Source organism: Pteronotus mesoamericanus, unplaced genomic scaffold (genome assembly GCF_021234165.1).
Source record: "Pteronotus mesoamericanus isolate MK-2021 breed Mesoamerican mustached bat unplaced genomic scaffold, CSHL_Meso_final contig_41, whole genome shotgun sequence".
NCBI lineage: Eukaryota > Metazoa > Chordata > Mammalia > Chiroptera > Mormoopidae > Pteronotus > Pteronotus mesoamericanus.
In genome coordinates, this window is record NW_026555152.1 from 3486143 (window position 1) to 3502499 (window position 16357).

Genomic DNA, 16357 nt, shown 5'->3' on the forward strand with positions numbered 1-16357 from the left:
TGAACCAAAGACCCAAATAATTTCAAATGATCAGATACTGCTTAGACAACAATTCTCATGTGTCAGTACTTTTAATATTGAACACAATTACAGTAAAAAGACAACTATAAACAAGATGTAGCCTCTCCATTTCCATGATCAGCACACTGCATTACAGTAAACCAAGTTTATATTCCACCATCAAGTGTGGTTCTCCCATTAGTTCACTTTGTGATGGGTCTGAAAACAAACAGAAACACATATTAAAGATCTCAAAAAAAAAAAAAAAAGATAAATTCAATGATTCCACTTACATGAAAATTTAGAATACGCAAAACTAGTTTCAAGTGACAGAAAACGGACTAGTGTTGCCTGGGGCCAAGGGTAAGCGGACTGACTGCAAAGGGACCAAGGAATCTTTTTGGCTTCCCAGGAGGCTCTACGAACAAGCTCTAATTAAGAGATGAGGCAACATCTTGATCGAAATAGCAAAAACGTTTCATCTCTATTTTTTATGTTCTTTTGCATACACAAACATGCACACAGGCATAAATCAGAATTCTAGAACAAGAAAATCTTAACAATTTTCCAGTGTGGCACAGAGATGCCAAAAGGTTGGCCGCCCCTGCTTGACCTCTCCTACCCACTATATGCCTGTAGCACTCCCCGCAAACTGTGATAACCAAAAATATCTTGAAAACATTGTCAGATGTCCCCAATCTGACAATGGATGAGTCAAACAAAAATTTTAACTGTGATAATACACCTAAAAGAGCTTTTAATATTAATACCAAGGGTAAGCTTCCTAAAGACAAATAAAGCCTATTTTCTTTTCTTTTGTTTTGCCTCCTACTCAGCAAAGGGCTAGAAACAGAATAAAAAACTAAGAACTGTAAAATCAGTTTGTAAAAATATATATCCATTCACATTAAAACAATGATTACCGAGAGTGACCAATCAATTTGGATGTTCCTCACTGAATCTCATAAGACTGGAGCTTGCTGTATCAGTTCAACAATCTATATTCTCCACACTTCTCACACAACAAAGTAGCCTTAGCAACAACTTATACTGCTGGTTACTAATAAACTGCAATGTATATAACAGATATTTAAAATCTACACTTAAATGTCTATAAGAGTAGACAGAATAGGCAAAGATGTTTGCTACAGCCCTGTTTTGTGTCAATAGGTGAGAAAAATGTAAGCATCCATCAACAAATGTACTGATATATCATGCATACTGTAAGATACATAGTATACCAATGTCAAAAAAAATAAACACTAAACTGCCAAATATTTTCTGACTATATAGGTGTGTATGAAGACACACAGGAGGACATACACTAACAACAGGAGGTAACCAAGGAATGAGGGAAAGAAATGGGTCTAGAGGACCTGAGTTTGGGCTATATTTTAAATTTTTAAACAAAGAATATATTCCGATAACAATTTCTTTTAAACTCTGCTCTTTTAAGCTCTGGGCTTTAATAAAATATGTTCTTGTTAAATAAATCACTTGCCCCAGAAGACAGCATACCATGTAAGCAAGGCACTGGTCCATGATGCCAGCACCTACTCTGTCAGGAAGCTACTGTGAGACTCCAGGGCCCGAGCCTCTGGCTCAGCCTCAGTTACTCTTTTTAAATTGAAGGACTGCAGTGAATAGAAGGCCCCTTTCAGCATTAAGAAAGATTTTGTTTTTGATTTTACTACTGCCCTCCTCACATGCCCTTCCCTTCTTTGTAAAATGTACAGATTGTTCTTGGCCAAGCACTTCACAGACATGTGAGCAGAACTCTCATCCCCTCCAACACATTACAAAAGGTAAACTGGAGAAATATACAGATTTCCATCACGGTTTAACAGTCCTCACACAGAGTTCAGACTAACAAACAACTCCCTCAGTATAGACATAAAAATTCCTCATGGGTCAAAGATGATGAGGAGAATGCAATGAGCAAGAGCTTTCGTCACTTACTAGCGATCAAGCATTTCATGAGGCAATGGGGACACAAAAGCTAAGAAGATAAAGTCTCAAGATCTCATGATATTTGTATTTAAGTTGAAACAACAAATAAGAATGAAGAAAATTACCAGATAATTGCTATGCAAAGAATTAAAGTGAGGTGACAAAGCAAATGAGGACTACTTTAGACTGGGTAGTAAAGGAAGGGCTCTGCAAAGCAGTGACCTTTAAACTGTGTTCTGAAAATGAGGGGGGAAATAGTCTAAGCAGAATGAACAGCAAAAGCAAGGCCCTTGGGTAAAGCCATAAACTGCCGTTATATTATGCAGTCACAGTTCCCATACAGAAGAAATTACGCAAAGTGCCATGTAGTGGTCTCATTCTGACAAAAATCATCTATCTAATCAGGAGACCTTTCCAGCTCATGTCTACCTTAGAGAGATGCAAAGAATGAATATAAAAAGAAGCCCACAAGATAGTGAACTTTTTAAAAAGTGAAATTATATTACATCTCTGTTTAAAACCATTCAGTGGTTTTCCATTGCATTCTGAATAAGCTTCTACAAAGCTCTGGCTCCTCCTTGCTTTTCAACCTGACCTCACTTCACTCTCCACTTTTCTCAAAAACACTCCAGCCACATGGGCCTTCTTAACACATTCCTATGTGTTGCAAGACAATTCTTTATGGGTCTCTCACGATTCTTAAGTCTTGGACACAGATGCACTGCTTGCCTTTGTTCTAGACTCTTTTCAAGGCCAGCATCAGAAGACAGAGCTTGTGCATCTCCAGAGCTGGTACGTCTGGAGAACGGACCAGGGAGGTTGAATGTCTATTATAAAGATTCTGGTGCCCTGACCTGGAGTGGGGTTCTTGTTCCTGTAACAAAATACAGGATATATGCAGGCATCAAGTGACCTTCTTCTTGCTGTGGGACCTGGGGCTCAGGAAACCAACAAAAGAGCTGAGACTCTGGCTACTGCTATTGTTATAATAAACTGTCCTTTGTCTCTAGTCTTCTGCCAGTATCCATGAAACCAAGACAGGCTAATTTGTTAGGCTTATTAGTAGGATAAGCATCTTAAATCTTTCAGAGTACTTCAGCTGCTCTCAGGTAAGTGACCCTGAAGATACTGCTTCTTCTGCATGACATAGTCTTCTCTCTTTTAGGTCAACAAACTCAAATATCTTTTAAGAATCAACTTATGCGTCACAGTCCCAGAGGTGCCTGCCTCTTCTACCCAACAACAAACACTGTCCCTATCCTTTTTATTCCTAGAAGGTAATCACAACTTATAACTTTTATCTGTTTAATGTTTACTTACCCCATTAGAAAGCAGATGCTTGTTTTCTCACCACTGTATATCAGAGCCTAGCCAAGAGCCTCACACATAATAAATATTGGACTGACTGACTGAATACTTGATAAGTTCCACTCCCTTTCTTTTCACAGAATCACAGAAGCTGATTTTTAAATGAATGCATTTTTAAAACTAATTAAAAGATAAGAATACATAGACTTGAACTATCACCTTACTAATTTTAAATGAGGTATAAGTTCAATGTTAAAGCTTAGGAATTCCAGGTTTTCCTGCATTCCAAAAGCTCCCTCAGGGAAGACTCTCAAAGAGGAGGCTCACTAGACTTTTGTTGTGGCCACAGCATGTGTCCGGTTTCCTTACCGGACATCAGCAGTCAAGCAACACTAATATAATTTAATTCTGTTGGGTTTTGTGTTTCTCCTGAATTGCTGAGGCATAATGAGCAGAGGCAATAGTGAACAGAAGTATATTTGTTTAACTTCCTCAGGACCAGAAAAAATAGAGGATGCATGTATTGTTCTTCAGTCACACTATCTTGTACATGGTACAATTATTCAGGGAATTTTGTTAAGGGTGACAGATTCTTTTTTCCTACACACCATCAATAGAAGCATAAAAATTATTTGGGGGGAGGCAGGTATTTTTTAAAGAAAACTTTTATCTTTTTTTTTGTTTGTTTTAAAAACTAGTCATATCCCACAAATTTTGTGAAACTGAAACAACAATCCTCATTTAAATTACCTTAAGTATATTGTATTAGACTCATATATCAGACTTTATCTTCAGGACATGAAATGAATGATATGACGATAGCCTCAGAACTCCACAAAAAAATTTTTCACTTTTATAGCCAGTTAAAAAAGTTATTACAGTTAAATTGTATCTTATTGCAGTGAGGCCAATCAGCAGTCAGCCTCATGAAGACAAGTATGCTGTGGGTTTTATTTGGAGCTGTTGCCTTGTACACTATTGGGGTTCCAGAAAAAGATGCTGAATGATACTTACCATTAAGAATATCTTCAAATCCAATAGTCTCATCATTACCCCTCAAAATGTCCAGTGAAAGATTTGAGCTTGGAAGAAATGGAAGACGCTGAACCTTTGGAAAAAGTATGAAAGGCAAAATTAGAAAAAAACCCAAGGGGAAAAGATGTACAATCTAACATCATGTTACTCATTCTTTATTTGTAAAATCCACAAAACTAAATAAAATGTCAATTTAACTAGAGAGGAGAAAAAAAAATACTGTTCATATTTTAGACCGAAACCAAGTTTTTAAAAATTCCTCAAAACTTTACTTAAAATATGCAAAGACCCTAAAACTGTACTTTTATTAACACTTAAAATCCTATCAGGTTTATACATATTTGGGGGCTTTGCTTCCATCCAGGAAAACCAAGAATAATCCATCTAATAAAATGCAAAATCCCAGAGCCTAACACTGTATCTAGTTTCTAATAAATGTGGGATGATCCAATTCCTGAAGAAATTCCAACTCAGTGAGACCATTATTCTACTTAGTAAACTGATTACTTCATTTTGTATGTTGTTTTGTATTGTTCATAGTACCAAGGTAAGTTATGACACTTTCAAACACTAGTGATAACCAGAGATAAAGATCAAAATAATCTGCAGGGCCCTTAAAAAATACAATACCATTTTGAACAAGTGTTATCTACTTTTTTCAAGTATTAAGTAAGTATGCCACAGACTGGTACCTACATATAGTGGAGAAAGCGCAGGCATGAAGTCAGAAAGATCTGGATTCGAATTTTGATTCTACTATTCACCAGTCTTAGGGCTTTGCATAAGTTACCTCATCTGTCTCATCCTCAGTTTTCTCACCTGTGAAATAAGATTATACCACCTCCCTCTCAAACCTGTAGTATGGTGTGGTATAAAGTATTTATATAGAACAGTTACTGGCATGTATTTGGTTCTCAACAAACTTTAATGTAATTTTTCTGTCCTTCATTATTTGTCTGACAGTTATAATTTGAATCAATGCAGACAATTTTGGATATTGCCAAAAAAATACCAAGAGTAATAGGTGGTCAGTGACTAGTATTTTAAAGTAATCATAACTTTAGAACCTAAGGAAGCAGTTAAGATTCTTTCTCCCCACCAAAGAAACGTATGCAGGCTAAAAGTATTTTTAATTACGAATAGCTTATAGAGTTACTTAAATCTTTGTGGCATGAAAAAAATTTCTCTAGCTTGTCAAAACCGAAAAAAAAAAACAAAAAAATTTGACCCGGGGTAGAGGGGATATAGAAACAGAAAGGAGCCTGTAAATCAAACCAGGTAGTGGTATGGTAGGTACAGCTTGACCAGAGATACAGACCTAAGAAAGCCTCAGAAGCAGGGATAACAGGCAGTGGTTATATATCCTGACAAGCAAGAACTGCAATAATATATAGGGGTCAGAAAAAATGGGCCAGAATTCTGGACAAAGATCTTTGGATTACATGGGATTAAAAGCTTGGGCCCAAAATAGGAACAATGTGTGGCTGAAATCTGAATAGTAGGAGCATAAAAAGGGAAGCTAATAATTTTGTACAAAAGCATGTATTTCATTTAATCTGCAGAATAATCCTAATAACCCCACATCGTCCTCACTGCTACCTCTATTTCACATTAAAACCAAATGATCTGAGGCTCAGAAATGTCTCTAATGTATTTAAATTAAGACTAGTAGTGGTAAGATTCACATTCAGGTTACTCTGATGTAAAGCCATGCATACTCTTTCGGGGCTTATCCTTGGGTAAATGTTCTAAAACAGCTTCCAGAACGATTCAATGATGGTATTAATAGAATTTATTGAAAAATACACAATTTTAGCTAGGTGATAGAAAGAATTCACGGTAGTAGGAAGAACATGAGCAAAAGCCAAAAGGAGAGGGAAGAAAATTAGGACACTGCAAGTAGCTGAGGAAGCAATGGAGCATGGTGAAGAGCAAGAGGGCAATTCATGACCAGGGCCATGGTAAGGATATGGGTTTTACTTTGAGGACAAAGTCTGGTGAGTGACATGATCAAATTGGTGTTTTACAAAGATTATTCTGGCTAGATGTGTACAATGGAGGGGCAGGCAGCAGGGGTGGGTGTTGCAGTAATCCAGATGATGTGCAGCTGGGCTCAGAACCCATGTAGTCACAATGGTAAAAAGAAGTTAACTGACTAGATGTTGGAGGGTGTGGGTGGGGGATGAGGAGCTAGATGAGATAACCAAGGCTAATGTTCCAATTTCTGCCTTAGGAAAAACTCTGTTTATATGTAAGGAGTATGTGAAAAACAATGAGTTATTCCATCCTTGGGTGGAACATGAAGTGCCTGCAGGACTCCCAGTTGGGGAAGCCTATAGGTTTATAGCTCAATGATAACTAAAGTCATAGGAAGAGACTGAAAGTAACAGGATGTGGAGAGATTAGAAATGGGTACTTACTAATAAAACTGGTAGCTGGTATTTCAGGGAACCAATAAAAAAAAGAGGCAAAAAAGAAAAGAAACCTAAACAGCAACACCTGAGGATGCGGTTTCATAGAGGAGAGGGAACATCAGGAAAGTACACTGTCCTAACAGAGCAGGGAAGTAGGCAGCTATCATTACTGTTACATACCACAGGGAAATCAGCAAAATGATTTTTTTCACTGCTCCAGAGCAGTTTTGGTGATGTGATAGGAGCCAGAGAACCATGGGTTGAATGAATAAGAGGTAAAGAAGTGTACGTGGCAATGTAGGCAACTTTTTTAAGTTTAGACTTGCAAAAGTACACTTAGTGAGAGAGAAGGTGCTATAAAGGGATTTAAGATTGATTCAATTTTTGCTTTGTAGAGGTTCCAATACAAATAAATGCTACTGATTTCCAGCAAGGAGAGAGAGAGGTTGAAGATATCGGCTATAGAAAGGATCCATGAAAAGCTAAGTCCCTGAAGTAGTGTAATGTGACAAATCCAGAATGTGGGTGAGGGACAGTTCTTACATCCTTGGAAGGACATTTCTGAAGATCTTACTCTTGAGCAACATCTACAAACTGCCTGCTTCATAGTTCCACCTGGATAGACCCACGGGCATCTCAAATTCAATGAAACCCTCCAAAAGAAAAAAGGTGGATGTGGGTAAGTTTTCAGACACTAAGCCTGTAACTTGAAGATATTTTCCATTTAATGGCCTCTTTTTTTCCTTTATATTGGGTTGGCCAAAAAGTTTGTTTGTTTCTATATGACGGTTCTTGTAGCGCTTAGTTGTCTTTAACTTCATTTGAAATAATTTTGTTAGATTGCATTGTGACAGCTGTTACAGTGCTATACATCTTTAAAAAAGTATCAAAATTGGTGTTTTTTTGTGCAGCCATTTTAACAATGAAGAAAGAAGAAAATACACAACAATTTTCAGCATATTATGCTTAATTATTTAAAGAAAGGTAAAAATGCAACTGACACAAAAGTTTGTACAGTGTATGGAGAAGGCACTGTGACTGATAGAACGTGTCAAAAGTGGTTTGCTAAGTTTCTTGGTACTATTTACATTTTGGCCAAAGAATTCTTGGCTGTGGGACTGTCTGACGCATTGGATGATAGTAAGTAGCACCCTTGGCCTCTACCAGCTCAAAGCCAATAGCAGGAGATAGCCAACATACTCAATATATCCAAATCAATAATGAGGTTACTGGTGAAAATGAAAAATGTGTATTTTATTTTAAGGGAAAAACTAAATGGACTTTTTGGCCAACCCAATAAAATAGGAATCGAAGTCATATCCTAAAAGGGGGGAAGTAGAATAGGTTGCAGGGGAGAAGGTCAGGTTTGTACAGCTGTTATTAAATAGAAGAATCATTCCAATTGGTATCAACACACAGCTGGGACGCATACATAACTGACAAACTACGCTCACCTGTTGCACTGCCTTGAATTCCATTTGCAATTTTAGTGGAGCAAACAGACCCTGGATGTTTCTCAGTGTGGAAAAATTCATTTTATCTTGGTTGAGCTGGAACTACAAGACAGTAATGTAATTTTAAATGCCATACTCAACATTCTGCATTCAAAACAATTAGCACTGAAACATGTAATATAATACTTAGATGAAGAATTTTAATATCCATAACTGAAATAAAAACAAAGCACTTTTACTAATTTCTTCAACAAATTTTTTGATATATATGTCTATATTTTATACAGCACACAGGTATACTTCACCAGTGTAAAATCATCACCTAAAGTTTGGATTTACAAAACTAATAAATTAAGGAATATTTTTCACATTGCAAAAGTATATTCACAAAGCATAGTCAAATTTTAGCACTTTTGATTATAATTACTGCAAAACCAGTAGAGCAAAGAAAAGGTATAAATGAGATCCAAAGTTACATACAGTGACAAAAACAGTAAATTTCTAAGTACAAAAGTGTGTATCTCAAAAGATTTCATAAATAATCAGATCCATTATACCTCCCTTTTAATTAAATAATGTTTAAGCTCCAAAACTCTGAACAATCTATACTTTTTTCTGAACTCATACTTTTATTACTTCTAAAAAACCTTTATCACAATTTAATGTTTTTCAGGCAAAATGAATCAACTTGACTCATGGATTCTAAAACACAGTTTCCCAAAATGGCTCTTAAGAGTAGTGTAGTAAACAGACTACTACAGAGATCTGAGTTCATGAGGTAAAGTGACTTCTGTGATTTTTTTGTTACACTATACACTTCATGAGTTTTTTTAAAGTCATCAATAAAAAAGGGTAACTGATCAAAAATCTACTGCGAGATTAGTACCCACTTGGGGCACGATCTGGGGGGCTATACATACATAAGAAGTATGAAAGTAAGATATCTAGCAATATGGCTTTTAATTACTTTAGCTTAATAGCAAAATTCTGACAGATGGCCCAAATTTTGGTCCACATTTAAGGAAAATCTGCAATATTTTATTATGAGTATATGACCTGAAATTCTAATTGAAGGGTTTCCTTTTAATACTGAGTGTTCCTCATGATAAGTAGAATTTCATGTAGATTCAATTTATAAACTTTGATAAATACACCCAACTTGTAATGTGATATCAAACTGCAATTACCAATCAACATATACCTAATTATTAGCAATGCATGCAAAATTAGAATTAGGCTCTGTGGTGATAAACAACAAAATAGAAGAAAGAGTCCATCCCGGAGATAGACTGTATATATGTTATATATATAGTTGGGAAGACATTACCCACAGATCAGGGCTTCTCAACCCTTGGCACAACTGACATCTTGGGCCAAATAATTCTCTTCATTGCAGTGAATGTAAAATGTCCTGTGCATTGTAGAATGTTTAGCAGCACACCTGGCCTCTCCCCAACACATGCCAATATCAAAGAACCTTCCCCCAGACATCACTTTTGACAACCAGATATTACCAAATGTTTCCTAGGGGTAAGGGTAGGGGAGCAAAATCATTCGTAGTTTGAGAACCACTGGAATAGATGATGGTCATCTTCTTCGCTATCACCACTGCAGTCCCAATCACGGAGAGTTACTGTAAGCCAGCATGTGCTGAGGGGTGGGCTATTACTAACTCCACTTTACTGATGAGGAAACCAGGACTGAAAGAAAGATGAAGCCATTTGCCCAAGTTTACTTAAGTAGTATAGCACTAAGAATTTAAACCTCCAAATACTGTCGCGCAATTACACAGCCCATATTAAAGGACTTATATTATAATAGATGACAAGTGCCACAGAATTTCAAAAGAGAGACTGCCATGAGCTGATAAGTGATTAAGACAACATAGAGACGTAAGCTTAGTGTCACAAGATCTATGAAATTTCTAGACTCTACCATTTTGGCCAATCTCTCTCAGATTTGTCAAAGTTTCTTTTAACATGTATTACTTAGAACTAAACCAATATTCCCTATCTAACAACCAAATTAATACTTAGGAAAATGAAAGGTATGATCTCTCTTGATATGAGCCCCACCTTATTATTAATAAAGTCCAAGATTCACATTCTCCTAAGTGGTTTTTTGAATTCTTGCCTAGTCCTCTGATCTATTTTGTCATGTGATATAGTTCACTTATTCATTAAAATGAGCTATTCTTACCAGTTTTTTCTTCCATAAACCTAAATACATGTCTTTTATGGTTAACCTCATCTTTGAAAAATATTTAACCTCCCTAAATCAACTTCTGAGCATGAAACCAGAATGCACTTAAATAACTAGGAGCCCTTCTATTCCCTCATCTCATTTGAACTTCAGTTTCACCATCACATTATTTGTTCTATTTTTTCTTATACAAAGATCTTTCCCCTTGCTAAAGAGTAAGGGGAAAAAAATGGAATAGGTCAGCTCTCCGGGTAACAATACACCATATTCCCCAAATAACGAATCTTTCTTCTTGCTCTGAAAGTGTTTTTAAAAACCTGTATTGTCTAAAGTACATCTATACAGGTTATACGCTGTTTGGTAACGACCTTTCCCGATCTATTTACCTGGATAACATTGGTCTAAAACCATTCAAATGCCCCCTCCTCTATAAAGCCTTCCACAATCCCTAAGCACAGATGGTTGATCCATCTTTGCCCCCTAAGCATTTTATGAAGGCCCTGTCCACCGCTTGACCTCCCATTAAATTTTCAGCCCCTTAAGGTTAGGAATTATATCATATGCATCTGTGTACCTACTGTGCCTAGTAAGTAGATATGTCTCTCTGTAACTTGGAGAAGCAAAGCATGAGGAAGAGTTCAAGGCTAGAGATAGGGACTTAGAGATCTACATCAAAAAACTAGTAGGAGAAAAATATAAAAGGAAAAGGGATCATAAAATGAAAAAATATTATGAGAGGAATGGAGAAGTGGACTGACCTTTAGAAATATCCATTAAAAAGACAGAGTAGAATGTGTAGAAAGGGAACTTTGGTGAAGCAATATAATAATTCAAAACCTACCCTACAAAGATATTGAAAATAAGGTCTTATATTCTTTATGGTCACATGCTCTACATCAGAACTGTCTTCTTAATTTTTTTTTAAGATTATTTATTTATTTTTTAGAGGCAGGGGAAGGGAAGGAGAAGGAGAGGGAGAGAAACATCGATACATGAGAGGAACACTGATCAGTTGCCTCTTGCACACCCCCGACTGGAGTCCTGGCCCGCAACCCGGGCACATGTCCCCATGAGGAATCGAATCGGCAACCCTTCGGTCCTTCAGTTTGTGGAACAACAATGGGCCCACTGAGCCACACCAGACAGGGCCTGAACTGTCTTAATAAATGAAACCACAAATGTCTTAATGTATTTTTCTACTAGAGGACAAAAATATACTGTTAAGATACTTACATTTTTTTCTGATAATTCAAGAGGATGACTGGGCAAAAGTTCATTTTTCACACAAGTAAAACTGAAAATAAATGTTTAAAAGAGAGATTACATATTACAATACTAAAAGCTCAAAATTACATCTATCAAAAGTATAACTACAATGGCATGGTATGAGGGAGTTTTTGGGAGATGATGAAACTTCTGTCTCCTGACAGGAAATGAAACATGCATACAATTCATCTAACTACCCACCAAAATGAAAAAGAAGCCACATTTTAAAAAGGCAAATTTACTATATGCTGTTTTAAAATTCATCTATCACAGATAATGGTGGTCAAGACTTCAATTCACTAGAGAGATCCCTCTAAAACATGGTGTTAAGTAATACCTGATATCTAGAAGAAACTTAACAAAGTATGTTTATTACTATTATTATGATGACATGCTTTTGTATTATATAAAACATCAAAGCCTCTTCTGCTCAGGTCTACTGTCTATTCAATATTTAATGTATCTTTAATAAACACATGTTGAACAATGTTTGATATTTACTGAACACAAGAACTAAATACAAAGTGCTATGTTAGGTGATACACAGCTAGAACCAAGCCACTGGCCTTTATTACACTAGATATACAAAGACAGATATCATCCAAACAGCATTTGAGAGCTGACAGAAACCTTAGAAATCGTACAATAATAATTTACTGAGTAATTTCTTCACATAAAATATGATCCTAAAAGTAAAATTTTAAAATGGTCCCGTTCATGGCAATCTTTCAGACTAACCAGGAAGAGAAAGGTGCATTTCATGTGAGAAAATAAATAAATAAATAACAAATCATCAGGACTTGGTTACTGGCTACCTTATGAATTTGATTATACAATAAATCAAATTGTATCTCCAACTGCAAAGCTATATACTGCACCTTTAAATGGAAAGACAATAATGAGGCATTATGTCTGTAATGGAATACCATTCTATTACAGTACAACCTGAATATCGTAAAATTAGATATAAAATTCAAAAATTCAAAACACAGAATGTTCATGGTGAGAGAGGCATTATTCTTATTTGATTAAGCAGAAAAGCTACCTGCCAAGAAAAAGATCTAGTACCAGAAATTGAAACCTAAATGTAAAGAAACATAAAGGAAAATGAGGGAAGGACTGTAACTGTGTGCTAAAGCTAAAAAAGAAAGATAACAGCAGCTAACACTTACTGAGTGCTTACTAATGTAAGTTAGTAATTCTTACTACTGTAAGAAGCAGGCACTGTTCTAAGTGTTTTCCATGTAATACAAACTAATTTATTCCTCAAAATAACATATATACTATTAATAGCCTTATTTTACAAATGAGGATAATACGAAGTAGAGCAATTAAGTAACTTGTCCAAAGGCATACATCCAACAAACAACACAGCTGGTCAAAATCCAGGCAGCATGAGCCCAGTCCATGCTCTTACCTGCTATGTTCCAGCTCTCCTCCCATAAAGTGAATCACTCCAATAGTTACGAGTTAAAAAAAAAGGGCTCTTCAAGTTATCAATAGCAAAGTGAAGAATCCTACCAAATCATGCTACTGTGTAACATATCCTAGGAGATGCCCTGTCATGGGAACCTATTACTTTGATAAGGCACTTTTTTGGCTCTAGAAAACATCTAAGCCTCCAATCATCTCCTCTCCCAATCTAAGGTATATTACTTGCTAACTCCCAAATTAAATACTTATATTTAGGGCCTACCAAAATATTTAAAGAATAGTGTGAAAAATAACTCCCAGAAACAGTTTATTATAGCAAAGTCAAAGTCACAAATCCCCCATATACCCTTTTCGAAGAAGATCATGACTTTCAAAAGGTCCACTTGCTGAAAGCTCACTAACTGGAATACTGTCCTTCAGCTGAGATCCAATTCCTCTGGTATTCTACAACACAAATAAAGAACATTATTAAATACAAAAATTAAAAAGAAAAAAACAAAACCATGCTGAATGTCTATGTAAATGCCATGGTTTAAGCACTAGAGAAAAAAAAAAAATTAAGGTCTCTGCCCTCAAAGAGCCCAATCTAAACAATCACAATGAACCTTATTTAGCTTTATGCTAGAGGGACACACATGATACAGTGAATAATATCAAATTTGGGGTAGGAAGGATACCTGAGTCATTTCTGAATGCTGTTAGATTAAAAGGCATTCCAGGAGAAAAAAAAAAACAACACTAGTAACGGTATAAAAGTATAAATGATCAAGTGAATAAGGCAGAAGTAAAGGCCGGCAAAATGAAAAGGCTTAAACATGCAAAGAAATTCACTTTTATTCTGAAAATGATAAAGAGCCTCTAAAGGGTTACGGTATGATCAGATTTATTTTCATTGGAAAGATCCCTCCTGTAGGTTGGTATGATTAGCACAGAATGAGAAAAACTGAGAGAAGACTGTTGGGGAATATCAGTCCTTCAGGACAAGGCAGAAGTACAAGGAAATGGGATTAATAATGAACAGAATAGCTAGAAGAGAGTGGTCACTGAAGCTAAAAAAGGAAGGAATTTCAGAAAATGGTTTTATAAGAAGGTACTACTTATTTTAAAAATTGTATCTAATCAGGACAGTGTCAAACAAAAACAAAGACACAGTGCATTTGGTAGTGATAAATTGTCACCCTATGCATTATACAATAAAACATTTAATCATCAAATATTTATTAGGCATGTACTATGTGGCAGATACTCTGCTAGATGCCAAAGATACTTGTCTACCTTCCAGGCCTTAGTCTGATGAAGATAGATTAGACAAACAAATAAAATGTAATAAATGTTACAAAAGGTAAAAACACAAGATGCTGACTTAAAATCACTAGTTGCTAAAGTTCAATATCCCTGCAATTCTGCAGAAAGATGTAAAACAGTACAAGTAGTTTGGTAGCATTTTTGTACTATTCTAGGAGAAACTACTCTGAGAAACCAGCCTTTTAATTGATTTCTAAAATCATTGTGTATTTTATTTGGTCAGGTACTTTATCTTGGCCAGGGTTTCTTCAACCTACCACTCTAGTTCAGGCTCTCACACCCGGATAATTTCCACAGCACTCTACTGGGTCGTGCTGCCCATACACCCTTCCATTTTCCAACTCTGCATATCAAAGTTTTTCTAAAAATATACAATCTCCTCTACAAACATTGTTAAAAAAAATCTTTCACTGATTCATCAATGTCTTGTCTGCAGAATGAAGTCCCAGGTCTTTAGCCTGTAACTCAAGAACCTGCACAGTATGTTTCAACACTCACGCCCCCCTCCCCCCGCCCCGCCCCACCGCCGCCGCCAAATCATGGCCAATCAGGAAAAGGAATCTAGTGTGGACTGTCAGTAACCCATTACGTGACTGTAATCAATACATTCACCCTCTCTGGCCCTGTTTACTCATCTTCCCAAATGTATATCCTGTTACTTTCCTGCACGAACATTCTCCTCCTCCCAGACTGCTTCATTGTAAAGTGACAGAAGGAACAAAGGAACAGGGAATTCTGATGTGTTCTGCTGTAATCATCTTCCCAATTACCTTCTGCAAAATACCAGGATTGGTACTTGATGTTTCTAATAAAGTAGCAGAGGTAAACAAATCTATTAAAAGTTAACTATCACTAGTTACACTTGAGAATGTTTATAAAATCTCTTTACAACGACCAGCAGTGTTTACTAACTGAAGCTTCCTCGATCTGGACGGCCTAGCAGCAGTACCGGTATCAGAGTCTGGTGATTTAGGAGTCCTTCCCAAACGTCACAACTTTTAAGTTAAAAAGAGAAAGAGAAGGGGAGAGGGGCGAAGGAGATGGACTAACAATGCTGACAAACGGAAAGTAGCAATTGTCTGGCGTTACACAAGCTCCCAAAAACGTTTGTAGAGTAAAGCTAAACGGTAATAATGTGACCTATAGTGGGTTTGTTATGAGATAAGTTCCGAGGGTCAGGGGTGGGCGAGTCTGGGGACTCTGGGCTACCAGAGAGTCTCCCCTCAGGGGAAAGACAGGAACGCCACACCACAGAAGGCTGCACTTTCATTTTGTCATTCCCAGCTCCACTCTAACTATAAGGAAGGGGTCGGGGTCTGCTGGGGGACTTGGGGACGGGAGGGCACAAGCCGAAATAACAGAAGTACATGAAAGAGGATGAAGCCGAAGCGCTGCCCGCGGGAACTGCACCAGAGGCCCGCCAGCCTGACAACCGCGAGCTCCCAACCCCATGACTCGACATATCCTGGCGCCTAAGGCCGGCCCCATCCTCCCGCCATCACCGCCGCCGGTGACCGGCTGCGAGGTGGCGGCCTGGTCCTGCCGGGCCTCGGTCCCGAGCACGCCGGGAAGTCGGGTCGCCAGGGGTTCACTCACCATTTTCAGCGTACTCTGCGAACAGCCTCTCAGCACCCTAACCGTCAGCCAGCCCGCCACTCACTTCCGTTTCCGGGGTTCCCCCCCACATCCGCCGGAAGTGCGTCCGTCCGGGCGAGGAAGGAAGAAGGGCGCGGGTCCTTGGGAGGGAGCGACGCGGTGTCTGCGTTCCCACGCTTGCAGTCCTGGGGGGCCGGGGGCCAAGGGCGTGGGCTGGGAGGAGGGTGAGTCGGGAAGAGGTGTGCACCGAAGAGTGAAGACGCGGACCTCCGCTCTGGTGGAAATAAACATCCACTGTTCGTTTATCTGAACATGTGCGATGTGCTCCAGTGGCTGCATCGCCTTTATTTAATACAAGACCTCTTTTGGGTAGACCCTATTTTTTCACGAGGG

General features: G+C 37.7%; 1 protein-coding gene across 1 annotated transcript; it reads right to left on the reverse strand.

Moving 5' to 3' along the window:
- On the reverse strand, positions 1-16055 carry POMP (proteasome maturation protein). Its single transcript, XM_054577120.1, is given in 7 exon segments — positions 1-219; positions 4273-4366; positions 8162-8263; positions 11597-11657; positions 13410-13507; positions 15965-16012; positions 16014-16055. Coding segments are annotated over 7 exon segments (513 nt in total). The 3' UTR covers positions 1-151.
- Positions 16056-16357: the final 302 nt, after the last annotated feature.